General features: G+C 48.4%; 2 protein-coding genes across 3 annotated transcripts in view; one reads left to right on the forward strand and one right to left on the reverse strand.

Moving 5' to 3' along the window:
• Unc45b (unc-45 myosin chaperone B) overlaps positions 1-10,789 on the reverse strand; it is a 31,508-nt gene extending 20,719 nt beyond the window's left edge. Inside the window, exons 1-7 of one of the 2 annotated variants that reach the window (XM_076936166.1) lie at positions 10,771-10,789; positions 10,000-10,167; positions 9,456-9,492; positions 8,546-8,721; positions 7,006-7,095; positions 4,486-4,653; positions 3,806-3,974 (exon numbers count right to left, since the gene is read on the reverse strand). In XM_076936166.1, coding sequence (XP_076792281.1) covers positions 3,806-3,974; positions 4,486-4,653; positions 7,006-7,095; positions 8,546-8,721; positions 9,456-9,492; positions 10,000-10,167 — 808 coding nt within the window. In that variant the 5' untranslated portion in view covers positions 10,771-10,789. Of the gene's footprint in view, positions 1-3,805; positions 3,975-4,485; positions 4,654-7,005; positions 7,096-8,545; positions 8,722-9,455; positions 9,493-9,999; positions 10,168-10,484; positions 10,639-10,770 lie in introns of those variants that run through there. The other variant, XM_034507841.2, reaches the window with a different exon arrangement.
• A 2,503-nt stretch (positions 10,790-13,292) lies between these two features.
• On the forward strand, positions 13,293-22,243 carry Nle1 (notchless homolog 1). The gene is made up of 13 exons (XM_034507898.2): positions 13,293-13,634; positions 13,738-13,881; positions 14,885-15,102; positions 16,171-16,250; positions 16,935-17,011; positions 17,142-17,239; positions 17,951-18,143; positions 18,587-18,722; positions 18,840-18,886; positions 19,490-19,692; positions 21,138-21,297; positions 21,374-21,444; positions 21,960-22,243. The coding sequence occupies exons 1-13, from the start codon at positions 13,602-13,604 to the stop codon at positions 21,970-21,972; spliced, it is 1,473 nt and encodes a 490-aa protein (XP_034363789.1). The 5' UTR covers positions 13,293-13,601; the 3' UTR covers positions 21,973-22,243.
• The last annotated feature ends 133 nt before the right edge of the window (positions 22,244-22,376 follow it).

Below are 22,376 nucleotides of genomic sequence, written 5' to 3' on the forward strand. Positions count from 1 at the left end.
AGGTGTTTCTTGTTCTAGGTGGTGTCTCCTGTCTCTCTCCTTTCTTCCTTCCTTCTTTCCTTCTTTTCTTCCTTCCTTCCTTCCTTTCTTCTTTCCTTCCTTCTTTTTCCCCTCTTCTTCATCCTCTTCCTCTTCCTCCTCCTTCTCCTCCTCTTCCTTTTTCCCTTCTTCCTCTTCCTCTTCCCTCTCCCCCTCCTCTTCCTATTCACCATGAGGTAAGAAGCCTCCTCCTATGCCTGATCCCACAACATAATGTCTGATTCTCTGCCCAAGTGTATGATGCCAAGCAACCACGAGATAATCCCTCTGAGTGTTCAAGCAAAATAGATCCTTCCTGAAGCTGCTGTCTGGTGTCAGGGTCCTGGTCATACAAGAGTACCTGGTACAGTGAGCATGTGAATTTCCCAAGACAGTGTTGTCCATCCCATACATCTTCCCCATAAAACAAAGAAATCCCAAGCAACACCCCAAGGGTCACTCTGGCCGCCAAGCATGGTCTCATCCAATAGCCCTTTGTCTTCAAACAGCTCCTGTTCTTGGAAAGCCCCTTATTGCCAGGCAATAACTGACTGGCAGTGACCCAATAACATGGTGTATAGTTTTAATAAGCTTTGTTTTGTTTTTCAAGCCTGGGCTTCTCTGTGTAGTCATGGCCATTCTTGAACTTGCACTGTAAACCAGGCTGGCCTTGAACTCAGAGATTCACCTGCCTCTCCCTCCTGAGTGCCAGGGCATGTGCCACCATCGCCCAGCTAATGAACTTATTTTTTTAAATGTCTTCCAGGGGACTAGAGAGATGATTCAGTGGTTAAAAGCACTGGATATTTTTACAGAGGAACCAGGGGTTCGATTCCCAGCACCCACATGTTGGCTCATAGCCATCTGTAACTTCATTCTCAGGAGATCCAATACCCCCTTCTGACCTCCACAGGCACTGGGAACACACATGGCAAACAAACATACGTGCAGCCAAAGCATTCGTACACATAAAATGAAACAAATAAATCTAAAATAAAGTAAAATCCAGGAAGTAATTGTATTCCTCCTTCGGACGCTTCATTTCACAGATCCAGACATGCTGGGAACTGGATCCCAGCCTCTGTCTGTAATACCAGGATTCCTCCACCCAGTGGTGGAAGTTAAAAGGCAAGTGCCTTTTCCTGACTCTGCTCTGACTTCCTGAAACCTAGAGATGTTAGTGATCTAGAATGGAAAACAAAGGTCAGACAAGAAGTAAAGGTCTCTACACTATGTCAGACAAGGGAGGGAGAAAAAAAAAGGGGACTATGCCATGTGGGAAAGGAGAGGCTTAAGTTGACACTGGAGATTGTCTTTGGATAGACAGGTCATGAAATAGGAGGCTTATTCTTGTCTTAAGTGGTCCCTCTCCCACACTAGCTCTGGGTTGATCATGTGACTTGAGGGTACAATCAGAGGATTACTAAGTGCTTACTCCCTGGACTGGTCCATTTATAACCCAGCTATCAAACCTTATAGAAATCCAAGCTAGCCACTAGAGAGGCCATAAGGAAAAATACCAAGGCTTCTGAGCAACTTCTCCAACTAAACTGAAAGGGTTAAAAATTTTCAAAAACTTCTAACAGGCTGAGCAACCAAGAGTGCAGGTCAGCTTGGTCGTGAGTTCTGTGTTTTAGGAACTTGGCTGACTACAAGATAGATGGTTGATTACGAATAGGCTCTTTGAGAATAGCCTATACAAAATGTTCCCCATGACTGTTCCTTGGACCCTGTCACAAACTGAATAATGGGCTGGGACTTTCCACAGGTACTCTCCAATAACCCTCCTTCACTCCCCCTGGGTTGTGGTTTCCCCCCTGAGTTGTGGGTTTTGCCTTTAAATTCCCTCTTTCTCCAAAGCCCCAGGGTCAGACCCCACTGCCCCTGTGTGGGTCATGGGTCTTGACCTCAGCATGCTGATAGAAATATACCTCTTGCTGATTGCATCGAGATTGGTGTCTTGTGAGTTATTGGATGGCTGTGAATTCCTGAGACTTGGGTGAGGTCCTCCCTTCATGGAGGGTCTTACAAAACAACAACCCTCCAAGCAAAGCCATCTTGGACCTTCTAAAAAGTCAGAAAAGATAAGCAACTCCTTAGCTATTACAATAGGGCCAACAGCCTCCTCTGCTGGGCAATGGAGGAACAAGCCTTTAAACCCAGCACTCAGGAGGCAGTGGCAGATGGATCTCTGTGAGTTTGAGGCCAGCTTGGTCTACACAGTGAGTTCCAGGACAGTTGAGGATACATAGTGTCTCAATTCCCCCCAAAAGAAAAGAAATATAAAATTAATTGATTATATAAAGTTATTGGGATAATTTTTTAAGAATATTAAATGGGGTGGACTTGGTGGTACACACCTGTAATCCCAGTACTTGGGAAGCTGAGAATGAAAGATGGGAAGTTCAAAGCCAGCATGGACTACATGGATAGATCCTATGTAAAAAAGAAAGAAAGAAAGAAAGAAAGAAAGAAAGAAAGAAAGAAAGAAAGAAAGAAAGAAAGAAAGACTAATACTAAATGGTGTGTGTGTCAGTTACTTTTCTTGTAACGGGGTCAGAACACCTGGCAAGGAAACTGGGAACAAAGGGTTATATTTTGTTTTGATGCGACTCATGGTGGGGAGGGCATTTAAAAAGCAGCTCACAGCTGTGGCGGTGGAAGTGTAGGATGGCTTGCTCATATCTGAGTGGATGAGAACACAGAAGAAAGGCCAGGCAGTGGTGGCGCACACCTTTAATCCCAGCACTCAGGAGGCAGAGGCAGGTGGATTTCTGAGTTCAAGGCCAGCCTGGTCTACAGAGTGAGTTCCAGGAAAGCCAGGTCTATACAGAGAAATCCTGTCTCAAAAAAACAGAAGAAAAAAAAAAAAGAAAAAAAAAGAAAGAAAGGAAGGAAGGAAGAAAGAAAAAAGAACACATGAGAAAGACAAAGAGACAGCTCCCAACCTCCTTGAACCACTTCCTTCATTTAGGGAGCCTCCCACCATGAGGCTCCCTAAAGTGTCCGTAACTTCCCAAAACAGCTCCACCGACTGCAGCACCGACTGCAGACCAACTGTGCAAACACACAAGCCAGTGGCTGACACTTTACACTCCAACAACAATGCAGATAACATTGATCTCACTCAGGAAGACAATTTAACAATACCTAGAGCAGGATTCCAATTTGTTGTTTTGTTTTGTTTTGTTTTGTTTTGTTTTGTTTTGTTTTGTTTTGTTTGAGACAGGGTTTCTCTGTGTAGCCCTGGCTGTCCTGGAACTCGCTCTGTAGACCAGGCTGGTCTCAAACTCAGAAATCCACCTGCCTCTGCCTCCCAAGTGCTGGGATTAAAGGCATGTGCCACCACTACCGGGCTCAGATTCCAATTTTTAATTGATATTTATGTAAACATATTTATATGGCTAAGAAAAGACAGGAGGGATCCAGTGGGTTGTCTGAATGAGCACAGTTTGTTTGGGGGAGTATTTGTCTTCCTTACAGATTTCTGTATCTTTCTCAGTCTCCCCAGTGAGCTCCCATTATGCTGTGATGAAATGTGAATAACCTAAATTTACTATTTTAACTATTTTTAAGTTTAAAATTGAGTGGCATTGAACACAGTCACACTGACATGAGCCATCACCACCATGGCTCCTTCCAGGCTGAAAACCTTATGCCGATTTCATTTTTATAACCCCAGCACACATCAAACCAAGCTTCCTGTGCACACCGGAATTGCCAGTGTAAGGTGGTGACTGGCTCTGCCTTGGAGTCCACATGAACCAGAACAGAAGATATCTCCTACCTAGAACCAGAGCCTCCTCCTTCCCACGATGCTCTCTCTTGTCCTCCCCAGAAAGGGAGTCAATGATGGCCTGGAGCAGGTTGCAGACAGCCAAGGACATCTCTTCATTCTCCAGGGCCATAAGGCTGCAGATTCTGTCTATTCGGACTGCGTGCAAGATGGCTGTGGCCTAGACCCCAGCAGAAACAGAGTCAGCAACCCTGCCCCCCCCCCCTCATCAGTTTGGCATCCAGGTTAAGAGGTGGGTGGTAACCTTCGTGCTATTGGGAAGTGAGGCCCACAGGCTAGGAAGCCTCCTCCAGAAGACTCAGCTATATTAGCCCATACTGGAGTCCTGGGGGCATTGAGTCCATGCCTGTGGCAGGAGCTCAGTGAGATGTAAGTGTAGAAGACACACTGAACTCAAAGGCTGAATATGAAGAAATACGCGTTACAATGCTTTTGCATTTTCCTGTAATCAACTTTCAACAACACCTCTGCTTCATCGAGCCCACTTCCAGGTTGCAATGAAAGGGTCCAGAGCACACTCTTAGCCATGATTCACATGAGCCAGACTGAGAGACAAGAGACCCTTAAGGCTCTGTCTCAAGTTCTACTTATGCCAACCACAGTCTGGCCACGTGCCACCCTCCACTTCCTTGGACCAGCTGCCATTCGCACCACCTACCCCAGGCTCTCACCCTTGCTCTGTGGCCACTGCACAGGCCAGACAGGGTCCTCACGGCAGCCAGCACCAGCTCAGGCCGCTTAGTGTCCATAAGCTGCAGCAGCAGAGCCACTCCATTGCTCTGGAAGATCCTCTCAGCCCCTGCTTCTTCACGGCCCAGGACAATGAGGTTGTTGGCAGCCTGAGGGAGAAGCAACGGAGGTTGTTAGGAAGTCAGAGGAAGGCTTTGACCGTGAACCCAGTGCAGGGGCTAGTACACAGACTGCATCTTCAGAACGTTGGTATATTCTCTCCCCCCTGGTTGCCTGCAGAAAATAGTCTCCTCTTGACTGCCCATAGGACACATACCCCTGTTGCAGGTAATTAAAAAATGGCATCCTGTCTGGCTTGATCTCGTGTAGCCACCATTTTCCCACAGCTCCAGCTCTGTACCGAGGCTCTGGCTATCTAGGAATACAGGCCCTAGCACCCATGAGACGCCAGCGTGGGGAATGGCTCTGCCAATCCCCCACGCTCCATCTACAAAGCTCGGCTGAACCCCAGACAATACCCGCCATCCCCGTGGTACCTGGTAGAAACAAGGCTCTTAAAGCTTAAAGGTTATCCAATTGGTTTATATGTTTGGAAATGCTCAATTAACAAGATGCCCACACAATTAGAGTTGTTACCCAAAATCAAACCTTTTGATAAGTTACTACCTAGGACTGCTCTCAAACCATCCGCAGTGCTCCATGGCTGCTAGCCTCTTTCCTCCTCTTCACTCGCCCCCCTTCTTTCCTCCCAACTCCTCACTCTGCCTACCTCTCATACAGACCAATCACAGAGCTTTATACAAATGTAATGGGAAAATATCCCCTGCATCCCCCTTCTGCTGCCTGTGGATCAAGATGTAGAACTCTCAGCTCCTTCTCCAGCACCACGTCTGTCTGCACACTGCCATGCTTCCTGCCATGATGATAATGGACTAAACCACTGAAACTGTAAGCCAGCCTCAATTAAACGTTTTCCTTTATAAGAGTTGCCTTGGGCATGGTGTCTCTTCGCAGTAATGGAAACCCTAAGACAGTAGGTAAGTGGCTGAAACTTCAGGCAAATGGGACCTGAACATTGCTATAAGCTTAGGGCTTTGTGCTGTTCCAAACAAAGCTGCTTTATCCATGACAACTCATTAGGTCCTCAGAGAAGTTATAAAGTACATTTTTGTATCATGTGAATTCATTGACCACAAAATGAATACACTGCCCTTCCTTGGGCATTAGCACCCAAGTTTTGACATAAATAAATGCAAAACATTTCAATGTTCACTCGAGGACTGGAGAGAAACATGAGACAGATCAAATAGTTTGGTTAAGATGACTGTTACCAGTGCATACTTCAATATTTTGTTTAATGTGTCAGCATGACCTCTTTGCAGTGTTTCTAAATAAAACAAAGCATTGTTTGAATGTGTCAGTGTTTCTTGGGATCAAAATTATAGTGGGGCAACTTAGATATTCCTTGTAGGTACAAAACTTTAGGAAATAACAAAAAGCTCAATATCCAGATAAGTAATGTTTAATGAAATACTTTTTCATCAAAATCAAGGCCAACATTTTAATAAACAAAATGTCTAACTTTAAACAAAGAAGTCATCTGACCCTGCTGTTGAATTCGCCACAATGGCTTCACCCCAGTCTTTACCCTTCTTATGGTTAATGCCAGTTTCTTTCTTTCTTTTCTTGTTCTCTTTAAGTTCTAGTTTTTTATTCTGGGGGGGGGGGAATGTAGAAGTTAAAGATACCCCACAGAACTTGGTTCTCTTCTTCCACCATGGGAATCAAACTCAGGTTGTCAGACTTGACAAGAGGCACCTTTACCCTCTGGCCATCTCACTGGCCACCTCAGGTAGCCTAGACTGGCCTCAGAGGCCAGGTAGCAGAGGCTGGCCTTGAACACCTGATCCTCTGACCTCCACATTCTACATGTTAGGGTTAAAGTCATATGCCTGACTCGAACTTAATGCCTTTTGCTCTCTGGGAGCTTTGAAGTCTCCCTAAGACACTCTCTTCTCCTTTTATGGAATTCTTGCAGAAAATGAAAATGCCAAAGAACAGAAGCAAGTCTCCAGTGAAGCTCTTCGATGGGATTCTGCAAGGTGAGTGTGCTGTGGCTATGCTGGCCCTCGTGCTCATACCTGTGGCTTCAGCACACTTAACGTTTGTTCAGGGGAACACAGGAACACATTTCCTATTTCTTTCATGTTTTATTTTGGTTTATCTTGGTCTTACTGTGTAGCCTAGGCTGAACTTGAATTCATGGTCAATCCAACTAAGGTAGGCTCCACTGTGCCTGGATGTGTGTACTATATGTACAAAACATGTAACTATGGCCACGTGTGGCTGTTGTAGTGCCGTTTTTTCTAATGAGATTAACTCTGAGCCAAGGTTTCTCCAGATTCGTGGTTACTCCCTCTGAACTCCCAGAACAAGGAAGCCTTTAATGGGAGCCGCGTGGAGAGAGCGACCTCTGCTGGCAAGAATGATGCATCACTCACCTTCTCCCGCTTATCAGTCTCGCTGTTTTCGTTCAGAAGGATTTCAAACATTGTCTGTACCCTGGAGTCGGTAGAAAACTGAACACGGAGCTGAGGAGAGAGAGCCCTAAGTGAAGCAGGCATCTGGAGCACACCTATTCTTCATATATTCAACTCAAAAAAAAATTTAATCTGGATCCTAGGGCATCCATTCATTTTTGAACAAAAGGGGGGAGTGTGTGTGTGTGTGTGTGTGTGTGTGAGAGAGAGAGAGAGAGAGAGAGAGAGAGAGAGAGAGAGAGAGAGAGCTGGTAAAGGCTTTTGCAGAGCAAGCCCTGAGCCCTAAGTTGGTTCAAAAAACCCTCAAAGATGAGAGGAGAAAACCAACCTCCATCCCCTTTGACCCCACACCCCCTCATAATAATAATCAGTGATGATGATGATGATAATAATAATTTTAACGATAACTGAATGACCACTCTATGCCAGGCACTGTTCTAGACGCCACAGACAGAAAGATGAACAAGGAACAGGAATAGTGCCCCATGCCTTTAATCCCAACACTCAGGAGGCAGAGGCAAACAGATGCCTGTGAGTTCAAGGTCAGCCTAGTCTACACAGTGAGCTCCAGGACAGCCAGAGCTACATAGAGAGACCCTCCCAAACAAGAATCTCAGAAGCAATCAACTATTAGATGTTGAATTGGAGATGAAATTAGAAATTTGTCTCCAGGCTAGTAAACCAGAAGTGAATTTCAGACATCTCATCAGATGAGTGGAAACCATTCTGTTTGGGGATCTAGACCCTCACACAGCCCACCCTGGGCTACTCTGAACCTTTCATAAGATGGTTTAAGTGATTGTCTGGCCGGCTCCCTCTGTGCCTCCTACAGCTCGGAGCTGTTGCTCACTCTCCTGCTTGTTTGGGTTGGCAAGCTCCTCCTCCACCCACCTCCTCTTTTCTATTCCCCGCCCAGCACTGAGTCTGAGTGCAACAGGGTCCAGCCACGCAGGATGTCTTGGAGCAGAGGGCTGAATGAGCTACTGCTCCCCTGCTCTCTTACAGGAGGAAGCTGACATGTCAAAGGGGTCAAGCAGAAAGAAGTCAGTAGCTGAGCCAGGGGAGGACTCAGGGCTGCTCCTCTCTGGCTCGGGTTCTCCATGCCTTTGTTCGTCTATCCTGAAAAGCTCTCATGTTCCTCTGACCCTCTATCCCGCATTGGTTCCCAAGGATTCCTGGCTACCTTTGTCCCCGAGAGTCATAATGGAGATTCACCAGGTGATCATAATTCCTTTTGCTTCCATCTGAAATGTAAAAGAACTTGAGCCATGAGTAGATTGTGCCCTCACCCAGCACCACGGCTCTCTCGCTCTCTCTCCATCACTCACAGGTAGATGTACTTGCCTAACTGTTCCATGGAGACTGCCAATGCTCTGTGCTGACTCTGATTTGCAGCTGAAGAGGCAGGGCATCTTCTGTCCTCCTCCTCAACCTCCCTTGCCTATCTTCCCCTAAGAAGAGGATGGAAGCAGCCGAAGTTCTCTGGAAGGGCCCAGCTTACCTGTTCTTGGATGCTGGTGTTGAGCCTCCGCAGTGTCTCCTGGAAGTTCTGGTTCCTTGGCTCGAGGGTAGCACAGCGCTGCACATCCTTGAACGCCTGGTCCAACTTGCCAAGATGCTCGAGGGCCTGGCATCGCCTATACAATGCTTTGATGTCAGCGGAGTTGATGTCAATGGCTACAGAGGGGGATAGGCAGATCCTGAGTTACAAGACTGATCTCCCTACTCTACTGCCCAGGAAGGGTGTCTTCCTTATATCATTCTTTTTTCTTGAAAGGGAGAAAGACCCACAGAGTCTCAAGGTTGGCAGAAAGGTTAAAAGTCCTCTCCCCCCTGCATTCCTCCCAGCAACTATCTGAACTCCCAACTTCTATCTGATCCCCAGTGCTTTCCCTGCCACAGGATTCCTATCAGGGTTCCATCTTACTGATGCTTGTATATCCCCAGAAATAGGGTGCTCCCCTCCTTTCTGAGGCAGTCAGGTGACTCCATCAAAAACATCTTTCATAGCCAGATGGTTATGGTGGAAGCTTTTAATCCCAGCACTTGGGAGACAGAGGCTGACTGACCTCTCTGAGTTCAAGGCTAGCCTGGTCTACAGAGCTATTTCTAGGACACACACACACACAAGCACAACTCTTTCTTTATTCCTACACAAACTCCTCTCTGTACTTTTTTTTTTTTAATCCTAAGTCTGGCCCAGAAGCTCCCAAGGTGAAACTAAACTAAACTTTCCTTATTCCACCTGAGAGCTGCCTTCCCTGGGCTACATATTGCCAGATGTTTCACTTCTTTCTTCAGGTGTTTCTTTACCTTCAGAACCCACAGACTATCATAACACTAATAACAATGGAAGCCAGATCCAAACTCCAGTGCGTCCATGCTGGGTAAGGGTAAAGTGTGGAGCTTACCTCTGGAAGCATCTGAAGCTGCCTGGGCGTAGCTCTCCTGAGAAACAGGAACAAGAGACTCCATTAGTGAGGGCCCAGTGGAGACAACCAGCATTCCCTAAGTGAGGGGAGAAGTTAGGGGGCGGGGACACTGCAGGTTATCAGAGGCTCAGGATGCACCGACAGAAACAGAACAGAAACAGCTCAGGAACAGAAAAGCACAGACGTTGGTGTCAGGCAATCCCAGGTTTAAGTGCCAGCTACCCTGGCACTTGAAAAACCTTGGGTTCCTTGACTGCAATACAGGAATAAGAACAATGGCTGTCACAGGGCTGTTCTTCAAAGGAGTGGCCCAACACATGAAAAGCACCTGTGTTGGGCCAACAGTGACTGGTGGAATCCTGCTTCTCTAGAGCAGTGGCCGGGGCAATAAGAGGCACATTTGCCCACTCAACGGGTCTAGAAGGCATGGTGAGGATGATGACGGCTCCCTTCCATCGGCCATCACACCCTTGTCTCCAGCCTTAACTGCCCTCAGCCCACCCAAGCTGTCCTGTCTCCAGACCATTTTCAGGCCGCAGGCTGCCCGATTCCGGTAGAGTGTGGCCAGCAGGGCCTTGTCCTTGGTCAGTTTCAGGGCCTGGCTGTAGCTCTTGGTGGCCGCCTTATAGTCTTGGAGCTGAAAATGCTGGTTCCCTTCCTCCTTCAGCTGTGCCGCTTCGGCCTCTGCCATCTGTGGGGATACCAACAGCCCCGTGTGGTCAACCTTTTGCTGGATACTCAGGACAGGGTTCTTAACCTGATAGCTAGAGCCCCAGGTTTCCCTCTCCACAGTGTGGGGTGGGAATTCTGCCTGGAAGGTATCCACTCCAGCACCCCAAAATCTACTGACCACCCCCTACAAAAGACATTGGTATTTGCTTAGAGCTTGACTCCCATTGGAAGGGTTGTCAGGGTCCCTACGCTTCCCTCTTTGTCTCTTTCAACCAAAGCAGGCCTACAGGCCTGAAAGTCCTCGGGCCTTCTTGCCCAGTCTCCCAGCCTACTCACAGTCTCCCAGAGATGCCTCCTCCTAGGTACTGCTCCTGAGCTCTGCAGACCACCTCAGACAGCTTCTGTCTGCTGCTCCCAGCCCCCACCCTGCAGACTTTAGCACCCCAGCCAGTGACTCCAGACTATATTTGGCCACAGGGGCAGGTGCTCCTAGAAGCTGTCACTGATATAGGGCCCTCCCCCTGCCTGGACTGGATATCCATACCCACGTGAGGGGGCTGACTACCCTCTGGCCCTCAAACCCCTCACTCAGGGGCAGTCCTGCAAGACTTCAGACTCATACCTCAAAGTGTGGGAGAAAGATCCAGAAGAGACAGGAATATCCCTTGGAGACTTGCCCTGCCTAGGCAAGTTATAATGCCCCTTCCCCACCTCCATCCCCAGATAAACAACCCTCCCCTCCCCCCCCCCCACTACTACTGCTATTTTGGGAGCAGAGTGACAGCTGAGGGGCTGATAGACTTGGACACACAGCAGCTGCCCAGGTCCCTCTGGAGACTTCCAGAAATGACTCTCTGGAGAGAAGAGAAAAGTACAGCAGAGGAAGAACCCTTCTTTGCTTCTCTTCATACTTGTTCAGAGCACCTGCATTTGGAAAGCCCAGCAGGACATGCTGACTTGGTATGTGTGAGCAGGTTGCTGTTTGAGAGTGCTTGTCTCTCATCTCTTCCTTTCCTCATTGATGAACATATTCAGTCCCCCATCTGGCTGTGACCCCCTTGAATGTCAGCTCTCTTCCTCTGGGTCAGATTTCATTCTCCTAGGGCAAGGACTACTAAGTCAGACCCGGAATCCCCCGAGCTCAAGGACTGTAACCCATCTTCCATTGATCCAGATCTCTCCCAGGACAAGAAGAGGCTCCCTCTTCAAAAGTGGCCATCACCATGGTGGATGGGTGTCTCTGGGAACCAGCATTGCTTGTTTCTCCTCAGCCAACTTTAAAAGGCTGCCCTCACGGAGAGTCAGAACTCTCCTATCCTTCAGTGTCTGCTCCAGGAGGCCAAAGTTGCTGTTTGGGAACCTCTATCGTCATCCCAGGTACAGAGCCTGGCAGACAGTGCCATGGGTGTGTTTTATGAATGAATGAATGAATGAATGAATGAATGAATGGAGGGAGGGAGGGATAGATGGATCTTCATTCTTATGCTTTGCTTCCCTTCCTTTTATTCTCCCCACACTTCCAATATATTTCAAAACACACTTAAAAGATACTGAAGAAAAGCCACACACAGGGACACCCACAATAGCTTCTGCAAGTACAGCTGTGGGTTGTTTGTTTGTTTGTTTGTTTGTTTTTCAAGACAGGGTTTCTCTGTGTAGCCCTGGCTGTCTTGGAACTCACTCTGTAGACCAGGCTGGCCTCGAACTCAGAAATCTGCCTGCCTCTGCCTCCCAAGTGCTGGGCTTAAAGGCGTGCGCCACCACTGCCCAGCTAACAGCTGTGGTTTTATAATATGGATATACAACTATGTGATCCTGGACAGGTCCCACTGCCCCATTGAACAAAAGGCCTAGTCCTAACATGTGAGCTTGTTTGTTTCTTGATTCTCTCACCTTTGTTTTCCAAACTGGCTTCAGACTGGCTTCAAACTCCCAGACTTAAGCAATTCTCCTGCCTCAGTCACCTCTACAGCTGGAACCAGAGTTGTGTGCCAGCATGTCCATCCTAACACACAGTTTTTGGATAGAGATGGGTAAGTGGCTGAGTGCATTTCTCTGCTTTCATGGGATGGATCCCAAGCCCAGAACCTCATTTGTGGTCCAAGCAGTGAGGTGCTTGACAAAGGATCCTACTACAAGCTGAGAAGCTTTGGTTCTGTGGCATTTAGATCAAGGGGTCCTATGTTCAATTCCTGACTTAGTCCTTCAGTCCACAAGCGTTTCTTCTGTGTCTCCTATATAGCAGGGGACATGATTGATAATGAGGAATGCCAGAAAGCTTGGGAAACACAGAAAGACAGGGTCCTAGGAAAGGCTTCCCTAAATAATTGAATTAATCTATACAAAGTTCCAAGAACACTATCTGACAAAGAATAGAGGCTCAATTCATTTTGTCAGCTGAATGATTGTATGCAAGTAGGAATGAGGACATTTAAGCCAAGAGATGGACAATGTGAAGAAGGCCAGAAGGTAGAATCCCTAGCAGATGGAGTCATTCCCCTCAGAAGAGGAAAAGCCTCCAAGGAGCACACAGGTCCCTCCTGGCCTTCTTCAACTTGTATTAGTTTCTTTTGATTGGTTGATGGTGTTTGTTTGTTTGTTTTTTGTTTGAAACAGGGTTTTTCTTTGTAGACCTTGGATGTTCTGGAACTTGCTCTGTACCAGGCTGTCTTTGAGCTCAGAGATCTACCTGCCTGTCTCTGTCTCTCAAGAGCCTGTATCAAAGGCATGCACTTACCACACCGAGTTTAATAGTTCCTTATAGGCTCTGTATTCTTTGGACTTACACATGAGGAGAGTAGAGACTCAAATCTGCCCATAATAGTTCCAGACAAAATAAATTGCCTATGCAAAAGCAGATACTGGAGAGGCCACACTTTGAAAGAGCTCAGAAAAATGCCAAGATAGCTGGGCACAGCAGCCCAGCAGCCCATCCTAGGAGGCACAGACAAGAGGGTCACAAAGTTGAAGTTCTACTTAGGTTACACACCCTTATCCCTATCTCAATACACACACACACACACACACACACACACACACACACACACACACACACACACACACACACACACACAAAGTAAAACCCACAAACCAACCCATAAATAACGTTTCTGCCTCAACCCAATAGTTTCCTGGTTTGTATTTACATGCCTGGTACCTAGACCCCGGAAGTCTCAACCTCCACCATCTCCCGCCTCTGTGAGCTAGGCGGGCAAATCAGTTAACTTCTCTAGGTTTTGGCCACTAAAATTGACCAGAGTCACTCTTGTGAAACATGTAAAAGAACGCATCCTGCGAGGGATAATGTAGAAGGCGAAGAGGGAGGTTGCCTGATTGGCAATCCCGGCCTCTGGGGCGGCTTGACTCCTCCGAACACGAGAGGGCGCTGTGGCCGGCGACTGCCCCCGCGCGACATGGACGTGACGCTCTGTCTCTCCGCCTCGGTTCTCCTCCATGTGGGGACCCAGGATGGCGGCTGAGGTGGCGGTAGGTGTACGCGCACGGGGCGGGGACGCCGGGTCTCCGCGTGAGGTCCCCAGGCAGGAGGGAAGTGGAGTGGGACTGACAGCCTCCCGGCTTCCTTCTGCAGGACGATGCGGCGGCAGGCGATGTGCAGCGGCTGCTCGTACAGTTCCAGGATGAGGGCGGTCAGCTACTGGGCTCCCCGTTCGACGTGCCCGTCGACATCACGCCGGACAAGCTGCAGCTCGTGTGCAACGCGCTGCTGGCCCAGGTGAGCACCCCAAAATGAATCTGCGGTGTTCCGAGGACTCAACTGCACACCGACAGTGTTGGTGGTGTGGGGAGGCCCCAGGAAAAAATATTCTTCATGCAACTTATCTGCAGACAGGCTGTGTTCTGAACTCATCGGATGCAGTATTTCCGTGACTCCCTTTTTACAGAGATGCCCAGCGGGATTAAATTAGTCGCATGGTGGTATGCAGTAGTTGGGATTAAGCATTGGAGCCCAGATCGATTTAACCAGACTCAAAACCTGTGCACTTAACCTTTCTGCCAGTGTCACTAATGCTGCCCTCTGATAGGGTGGAGAGGCAGACTTACAGATGCAGCTGGTGGCTCCTTTTGCACTTACCTTAGTCTACATTTTTAACCAGCCCTTTGAATATTCGTTTTTCAGTTGCAGCACAGTGTTGGTGGTTCCCGATATGTGAGGCTGTGTATTGACTCTCATCTTAGACCTTAAAAATAACAAAGACCTAGATTAGTCGTCAAGGTTAGGGCTTTGGGCTAATTATTTATTTGCAGTAGGCATTTTTTTTTTTAATCCAGCAAGTGGAGATATTAATGTCTACTTCCCAGGGTTGTGAGATGCAGAAAAGGGGCTCCAAAATTCTGTGAGTGGCCTAGGATTACTTCTCAATGTTATAAAGAAAATAAGTCATGCTCGCTAGGCATGGTGGTGCAAGCCTTTAATCCCAGCACTCGGGAGGCAGAGGCAGGCAGATTTCTGTGAGTTTAAGGTCAGCTTGGATGACAAAGAGAGTTCCAAGACGTCTCGGGCTACACAGAGAAACCCTGTCTAGAAAAATAAAGCAAACAAACAAGTCATACTCAGTGAGGAATAGTGAGTGCATCCCAAGGAAGGTGGCCAGGAAGACAACCCCATCCCCAGGCTCAGTGGGAAGCTGGCTCCCTACCCACCCCGCCCCTACTGAGGACAGGCACTCATCCTTCTGTAGCAGAGTTCCCTTTTACTCTATTGTTCTTGCCCTCAGGAGGAGCCCCTGCCTCTTGCTTTCTATGTCTACGATGCTGAGATTGTGTCCTCACTGGGGAAGACACTGGAGTCACAGTCTGTGGAGACAGAGAAAATCATAGACATCATCTACCAACCCCAAGCTGTCTTCAGGGTCCGTGCTGTGACACGGTGCACCAGCTCATTGGAGGGTCACAGTGAAGCCGTCATTTCTGTGGCTTTCAGCCCCACGGGAAAGTAAGGACATTGTCAGAATTGTTGGCATGTGGAGGTGTATCCTCTGACAGAGGATAGAGACTCAGGAGGGTCCTGAGTCGTGGGAATCTTAGGCTGCCTGTCTTGGACTTGGGATCTGGACTCAAGTTGCAAGTAAGAGACTTTCTTATTGGGGTTTGGTCCCCAAAGGCTAAGGATAGTACCTGGCTCAGAAGAGCCTATCTGGTCATCTGGAGATTTGAGCTATTTCTTTCCAAGCTGTGTTACTTAAACAAGTCAGGTTTCTGTATCTGTTACTTCCCTATGAATCAATTTCTTATAGTACTCTAAGAATATGAACAGTTGAGCCAGGTGGTGGTTATACATGCCTGTAATATCAGCACTCAGCAGAGGCAGGCGGATCTCTGTGAGTTTGAGGCCAACCGATCTAAATAGTGAGTTCCAGGACAGCCAGGACTACATAGAGAGATCCTGCCTCAAACAACAACCGAAGAATATGAAAAGCTTCAAAAGCTTTTTTTCAAGGAAGTAGAGACTAGGCAGGCAGGTCTTTGTGAGTTCAATGCCAGCCTGTTCTACAGAACAAGTTCTAGGTCAGCCAGGGCTACCCAGAGAAACCCTATTTAAAAAAAAAAAAAAAAAAAAAGTAGGTGGGCTGGAGAGATGGCTCAGGGGTTAAGAGCACTGGTTGCTCTCCCAGAAGACCTGAGTTCAATTCCCAGCACCCACATAACAGCTTACAACTGTCTGTTACTCAGATCTCAGGAGAGCCAACATGCACATTGTGTACAGACACACATGCAGGCAGAATACCTGTTCATGTAAAAGAAAAGATTAAAAAAACATTAAAAACACACACATAAAGTGGCTGAATGGGTAGATGGATGGAGCTGTTCCTGTTGGGAAGAAAGAAGAGAGAAGTGGCCTCCTAGGCCACTTCTAGGACACTAGGCATTAGTGTCCTATTTCTCCTCAGGGAATGGAGAGTCTGTTTCCAGAAAATGGTTGGATAGGCAGCAGGAATACACATGTGCAGTGTCTCAGGGTTGGCCCCACCACTGCAGCAGTCAAGCGGCCTCTCTTCCCCAGGTACCTGGCCAGTGGTTCCGGAGACACCACTGTGCGCTTCTGGGATCTCAGCACTGAGACACCGCATTTCACATGCAAAGGTCAGTGTGCATTTAACCACTTAAATGGGTCTTAGTGCATACCAAGTGGTTAGCTCGGCAGCTCCTGGTAGGGCTCAGAAGAATCCAACCCATTAGCGTGCTGTTCACAGCTGTCTGTTTCTTGAGGCCAGTCAGCCACTTAAAAAGAAGCAGATACTGGACCAAGTGTGGGATATGGGGAGGAGCTGAACCATTGGTTATGGAGACAGCTTGACTTAAAGTCAGCCTCTGCCACAAAGGTTGTTGGAGAGCTTGTTGAAATCAAGTGGTCCCTAACCACTCCCCACACCCACACCCTGGAGCTTTTGTTTCAGCAGATCTAGGGTGGGGCCTGAGTACATTTCTAAGAAGTTCCAGGTCTGGGGACCACATAGACGAGTCCAATACATGGCATACTTTTGCATCTGGAGACTGAGGGTAATTCTTTTCATACTAGAGCTGATGTAAGAAGGGATGGTTCATATAGAAACACCTCATACTATATGTCAGGTACGGAATCAACTAGGAAGTGGCAGTGTTATCTGCAGTAAGCTGTAGCTTTTGGGTGTGTTCTCCCTCACCTCTCCTTTAATTCAGTTCCTTTGACAATTGGTTAAAGAGGGTTTGTGGTGTGCCGTGCACTGCTAAGTACTGGCTTGAGATAAAGGTGACTGGAGCTTCTTTTTCCCTCCCTTGCTTTCTTAGGACACAGGCACTGGGTCCTTAGCATATCCTGGTCCCCAGATGGCAAAAAACTGGCCTCGGGCTGCAAGAATGGCCAGGTAGGTAACATCAGGATAAATGGACAGAGAATGGCTCTGGACTCTTTAAAAGGATGTGTTGGGGAGTCAGCTGGGAGATCCTTGGCCGGACAGATTGCAGAAAGTTATTTTATGAGTTTCTTTCCTTCAGATTCTCCTGTGGGACCCAAGCACAGGGATGCAGGTGGGCAGGACCCTCACTGGCCACAGCAAGTGGATCACAGGCCTGAGCTGGGAGCCCCTTCACATGTAAGTGGCCCCAACCTGAGACAAGTGAGCTAGGATTAACACTGCCTCCTTCCCCTGCTCAGTACAGAGACATTTTTTGGAGAGAGTAAAAGAAACATCCAGATGACAGTGACAGCTTGGCCTACCATGGCCACGCCTCCTGCTGCTTGGAGGAGGTGGCTCATTATGTCACCTTGTCCCACACTTGGGGACTAAGTGCTCTGGTCAAGAGAGAGAGTGGGGATGGAGGGGCAGAGATATGAAGAATGGAGACAAACCAGAGGGTCTGTAGTCAAGTCTCGTTTTCTGTCTCCCACTCACTCTGTTGACTCCTTTATTCCCTCCTCCTATTGCAAGGAAATCCTGGGTATATAGAAGCACAAGCAGGGGGACACAGCTGAAGACACTTTACCACATGCGCCTTGCAGCTAGAGTCACTAAACAGCAAAACAAGATATTGGGATAAACAAGATGTTTGTCAGAGTGTGCTCAGCTGTTGTAGGCTGTTGAACAACAAGTCTCTTGTCGGGTTATATGGCTGGAGATGGCTGCAAAGTTGATCTAGCCGCTTTCTGCTTAAAGTCGGCTCCCAACATCACCTGAGCACAGCCTTGCTATGCTGTCAGAGAGCTGTTAAGAGATTGTCCCAGCATCTTTGAGTCCAGAATGAGACAACATGGGCAGACAGGTGCTGCCAGGTCAGACCTGAGATCACATTTCCCCCTTCACCAGGAACCCCGAGTGCCGCTATGTGGCCAGCAGTTCCAAAGATGGCAGTGTACGAGTCTGGGATACAACTGCAGGCCGCTGTGAACGCATCCTCACCGGGCACACACAGTCAGTCACCTGCCTCCGGTGGGGAGGAGATGGGCTTCTATATTCTGCTTCCCAGGACCGCACCATCAAAGTCTGGCGGGCCCATGACGTAAGGGCTGGGAGTATTCGGAAGGCCAGTCTGATGGGTTACGGGTACCAGTGCCCTGCTGGTTACAAACTTGTTGTCAGAGAGTCTGGTGTTTCTAGAGTTATGCCAGGGGTCCAGCCAGTGCTTCTGGAGAAGTAACTCAGTACAACTTTTTGTACTGAGTGAGGGGAAGGGAGCTCTGTCTAGTTGTTTGCCAACTACCACACTCAAACCCATTAGATCTGGTAAATCCTTTTATTCCAATGTACTTCTCTGCCCTAGAGAGGGGCTCGGGCTTCTGGGGTGCAGTTTGATGAGATGACCACTCATCAGTGATGAATTCTTAGGTTCCTGATTCTTATGTCACCCATCCAATGGTGGGGTTTGGAGTGTGATCTGTTCCTTAGATGCTAGGTGTGTATGTGTATTTCTGTGTATGTCTGACCTGTCTCTATCTGCCCTAGGGTGTGCTGTGCCGTACACTTCAAGGTCATGGCCACTGGGTGAACACCATGGCGCTTAGCACAGACTATGCCCTGCGCACGGGGGCCTTTGAACCTGCTGATGCCACAGTGAATGCCCAAGACCTGCAGGGGTCCTGTAAGTGTGAGGGAGAAGGGGATCAGGCTGCCTATATGAAGGAGCCAGTTCTCCTGCCTAGTGGGTGGATATCTAACCAGTCTTGTCCTATCTCTCTCGTTCCCCATACCTGCACAGTGAAGGAGCTGAAAGAGAGGGCATTGAGCCGCTACAACCTTGTGCGGGTATGTGCCACCAGCATGCAGCCCCAGCTCAGGATTCTTTTCATCTGATCACAGAAACTCCACAGTCTCTTGGACCTCTCTCTCCCTTCTAGTCCCAGTTCAGTGTTTCTGTTCCAAAAAGTTGTTCTTGGTCATCATCCTTCATAATCTTCGAATCTTAACACACCAGGCATCATTTAACTTGTGTCTTATTTACCTTTTGTCTTGTCTTTCCTTTGTTGTCTGAGGAGCACATTTACATGGTCTAAGGTTCAAAAGATAGAAAAAGATTATCAAACATCTTCCATCTTTCACAGAGTCCTGCGTTGTTCCCTTGGGAAGCATTCAGTGTTACCAATGTCTGATAATCCATAGTATCAGCATGCACAGACTGTGTATACGTACAGCTCGCATATGAGAGCCCCCCCCCCTTTAGCACCATTCTGTACCTTGTATCTTAGGACTTCTTCCACATATGTATAGAATTCCCTCTCCTTGCAGGCTAGCCTGGAGTTTCATGTAAGCCTGTGGCCCTGCCAGGCCTCATTTCCCTAGTTCTAGCCTCGGTCACTGTTGCATAGCCAGTATCTGACCACATTCAACGCGGTGTGCTTTCTTGCCCAGGGCCAAGGCCCAGAGAGGCTGGTCTCTGGGTCAGACGACTTCACCTTATTCCTGTGGTCCCCAGCAGAGGACAAGAAGCCCCTCGCCCGGATGACAGGACACCAGGCCCTCATCAACCAGGTGCTCTTCTCTCCTGACTCACGCATCGTGGCCAGCGCCTCCTTCGACAAGTCTATCAAGCTGTGGGATGGCAGGACGGGCAAGTGAGTGGAGTGGGGGAGGCTGGCCCTTACTAGCAGTGGGGTTTGGCATGAACTTGATAACACTGCTTGCACTTTGTGTGGCACTGGCTGGGTCTGATTTCTTCATCCACACTTCTGACACATAGACCTCTCACCTCAGCACTGAGGCTAGTGCCAGAAAAGGTGAACAGTAGCTAGAAATGTGTCCACACACCCAAAGGGTGCTCCTCACACCAATGGCACCAGCATCTCTTGACAAAAGCAGAATGCAGAGGTTTAAAGAGATACCATATACTGCTCTTGCAGAGGACCCAAGTTCAAGCCCCAGCACCCACATCAGGCAGTTCTCAACCACATGTAATTCAAGTTCCAGGCCTTTGGCCTCCACAGGCACCTGCAGTCATGTATTTATTTATTTTGTTTATTTTTACTTTCTTTTATTTTTTTAAAGGTTTATTTATTTATTTATTTATTTATTATGTATACAGCATCCTGCCTGCATGTACACCTTCAGGCCAGAAGAGGCCACAAGATCTTTTTATAGATGGTTGTGAGCCACCATGTGGTTGCTGGGAACTGAACTCAGGACCTCTGGAAGAGCAGTCAGTGCTCTTAACCACTGAGCCATCTCTCCAGCTCCATGTATTTATTTAATAATAAAAATATACCTCTGTGCTGGGCAGTAGTGGCTCACGCCTTTAATCCCAGCACTTAGAAGGCAAAGGCAAGTGCATCTCTGAGTTCAAGGCCAGCCTGGTCTACAGAGCGAGTTCCAGGATAGCCAGGGCTACACAGAGAAACCCTGCCCCCCCAAAAACAAAAAATTACATCTCTTTTAAGCTTAAAAAAATAAAAAATGCAAGTATAGACTCCAGTCTGAACCTTGTGAATCAGAATCAGATTCTGATAAGGTCACCTGATGATTGTGCTGTCAGCTGAAGAAAGTCTGAGAGGCCGTGATATGAGGGAGTGTGGTGCACCAGCCATTATTGGGTGGAGAGGCATGATGTGTGGGAAAGAGAAGAAATATCTGTCACTGAATCTTCACACAGCGCTTCTTTAAAGTGGTAATTCAGATCCTTTAGAAATCCAGGAAACTGAGTCTTAATGGCTTAACCAGACATCACAGCTAGACTCTATTAACGTGAAAGCTCCAGCTGGGACTGGGCCTCTGTTAACTCCACACCACCTGTCAGCTGGCACCTGTTATGTTGGAGGACACTAGGCAGATGGGCTAGGCAGGTGGCACATTGGACTTTCAGGCATGCAGTGTTGTGCGGGTCTGGAGGCTTAGCAAGAGGGAGCCTCAAACCCATTCAGCTGGAGAAGTTTCACAAAATAGTAATGGCCAATGATCAAAACGGTCTAGCATGGGACCCAGGCAATGCTAACAGGTAGCCAAGGTAAGCGCCATGTTGTGGGCATGTTGAAGATCTAATACCTATCACTGGCTTCCCCTGGCCCAGGTACCTAGCTTCCCTGCGTGGCCATGTGGCCGCTGTGTACCAGATTGCCTGGTCAGCTGACAGCAGATTGCTGGTCAGTGGCAGCAGTGACAGCACACTGAAGGTGTGGGATGTGAAGGCCCAGAAACTGGCCACAGACCTGCCTGGCCATGCCGATGAGGTAAGGCTCACTGCACAGAGGCTGCGGTTGGCCCTGGCCCTCAGCTCTTCACTGTCTGACCCCTTCCTCTGTTTAGGTATATGCTGTTGACTGGAGTCCAGATGGCCAGAGAGTAGCAAGCGGTGGCAAAGACAAGTGCCTGCGGATGTGAGTGGGGGTGTGGTAGAAGCTGGTGTGTTTGCTTCTCCTGGCCCACATTGGCCAGCCCTTCTCTGCTCTTTGGCATGGCATGGAATTCAGAGGGACATTCTTGAGGCACAAGAGCCAGATTCTCCATGGGAGGTAGAAATAGGGGGTTATGGGACACTCTGGGAGAACCTGTAGGTCTCCATAATGCAGTAGTTCATTGTTAAGGTGCCAGGCTTTGCAGTTGTGGCACCTGGGTTCAGATCCTGGTTCTCCTGGCCATGTGCAGGCACAACACCTTTCTAGACAGGAGGGTCACAGACGGTGAACACTGACACCTAAAGCACCGTGTTTGTGACAGCAACTTGATGCTTGGTGGTAGGCACAGCAAGGTCGCACATCAGGACCAGGAGAGGGGTCCTGGCTGAGGTGTGTCATAGGTACACAGTTGAGTTTCAGAGCTAGAGGAGGTACCAGACTCTTGACAGGACTATAGGCAGCATGGATCCCTCCCATGCCTCTCCTTTCCCCTGCAGATGGAGAAGATGAATCTACAGCTTCCTGACCCCTACCTGGACTCAGCCTCTGCCTGCCCTGCCAGAGACCAGGGAATGCACATGGCCACCTGCCCAGGACAGGTCTCCAGTGTGTGACAATCAGGACGTTAGTTACAACATGGAGCTAAGCCATGGGCACTTCCTGGTTAGTGCTAACAACAGTGGGAAAGCCAAGCCTCTGGCTCCTGTGTCCTTTCCCAAGTGTTAGCTGTACAGGCCCAGACCCTGGGCTATGTGGCCAAATAAATAACTTATATTTTGTGTTCATGTTGCAGCTTATTGTCCTAGAACCCCCACACTCAGCCAGGGGCTTGGAGAAGGTCCATTCGGCCCCTCTCCTGCACTGGATGACAGTAGCCCCTGCTGATCAGGAAGCTGCCCTTTGCTGCTTCACAG

Source organism: Arvicanthis niloticus, chromosome 6, assembly GCF_011762505.2.
Source record: "Arvicanthis niloticus isolate mArvNil1 chromosome 6, mArvNil1.pat.X, whole genome shotgun sequence".
Taxonomy (NCBI): domain Eukaryota; kingdom Metazoa; phylum Chordata; class Mammalia; order Rodentia; family Muridae; genus Arvicanthis; species Arvicanthis niloticus.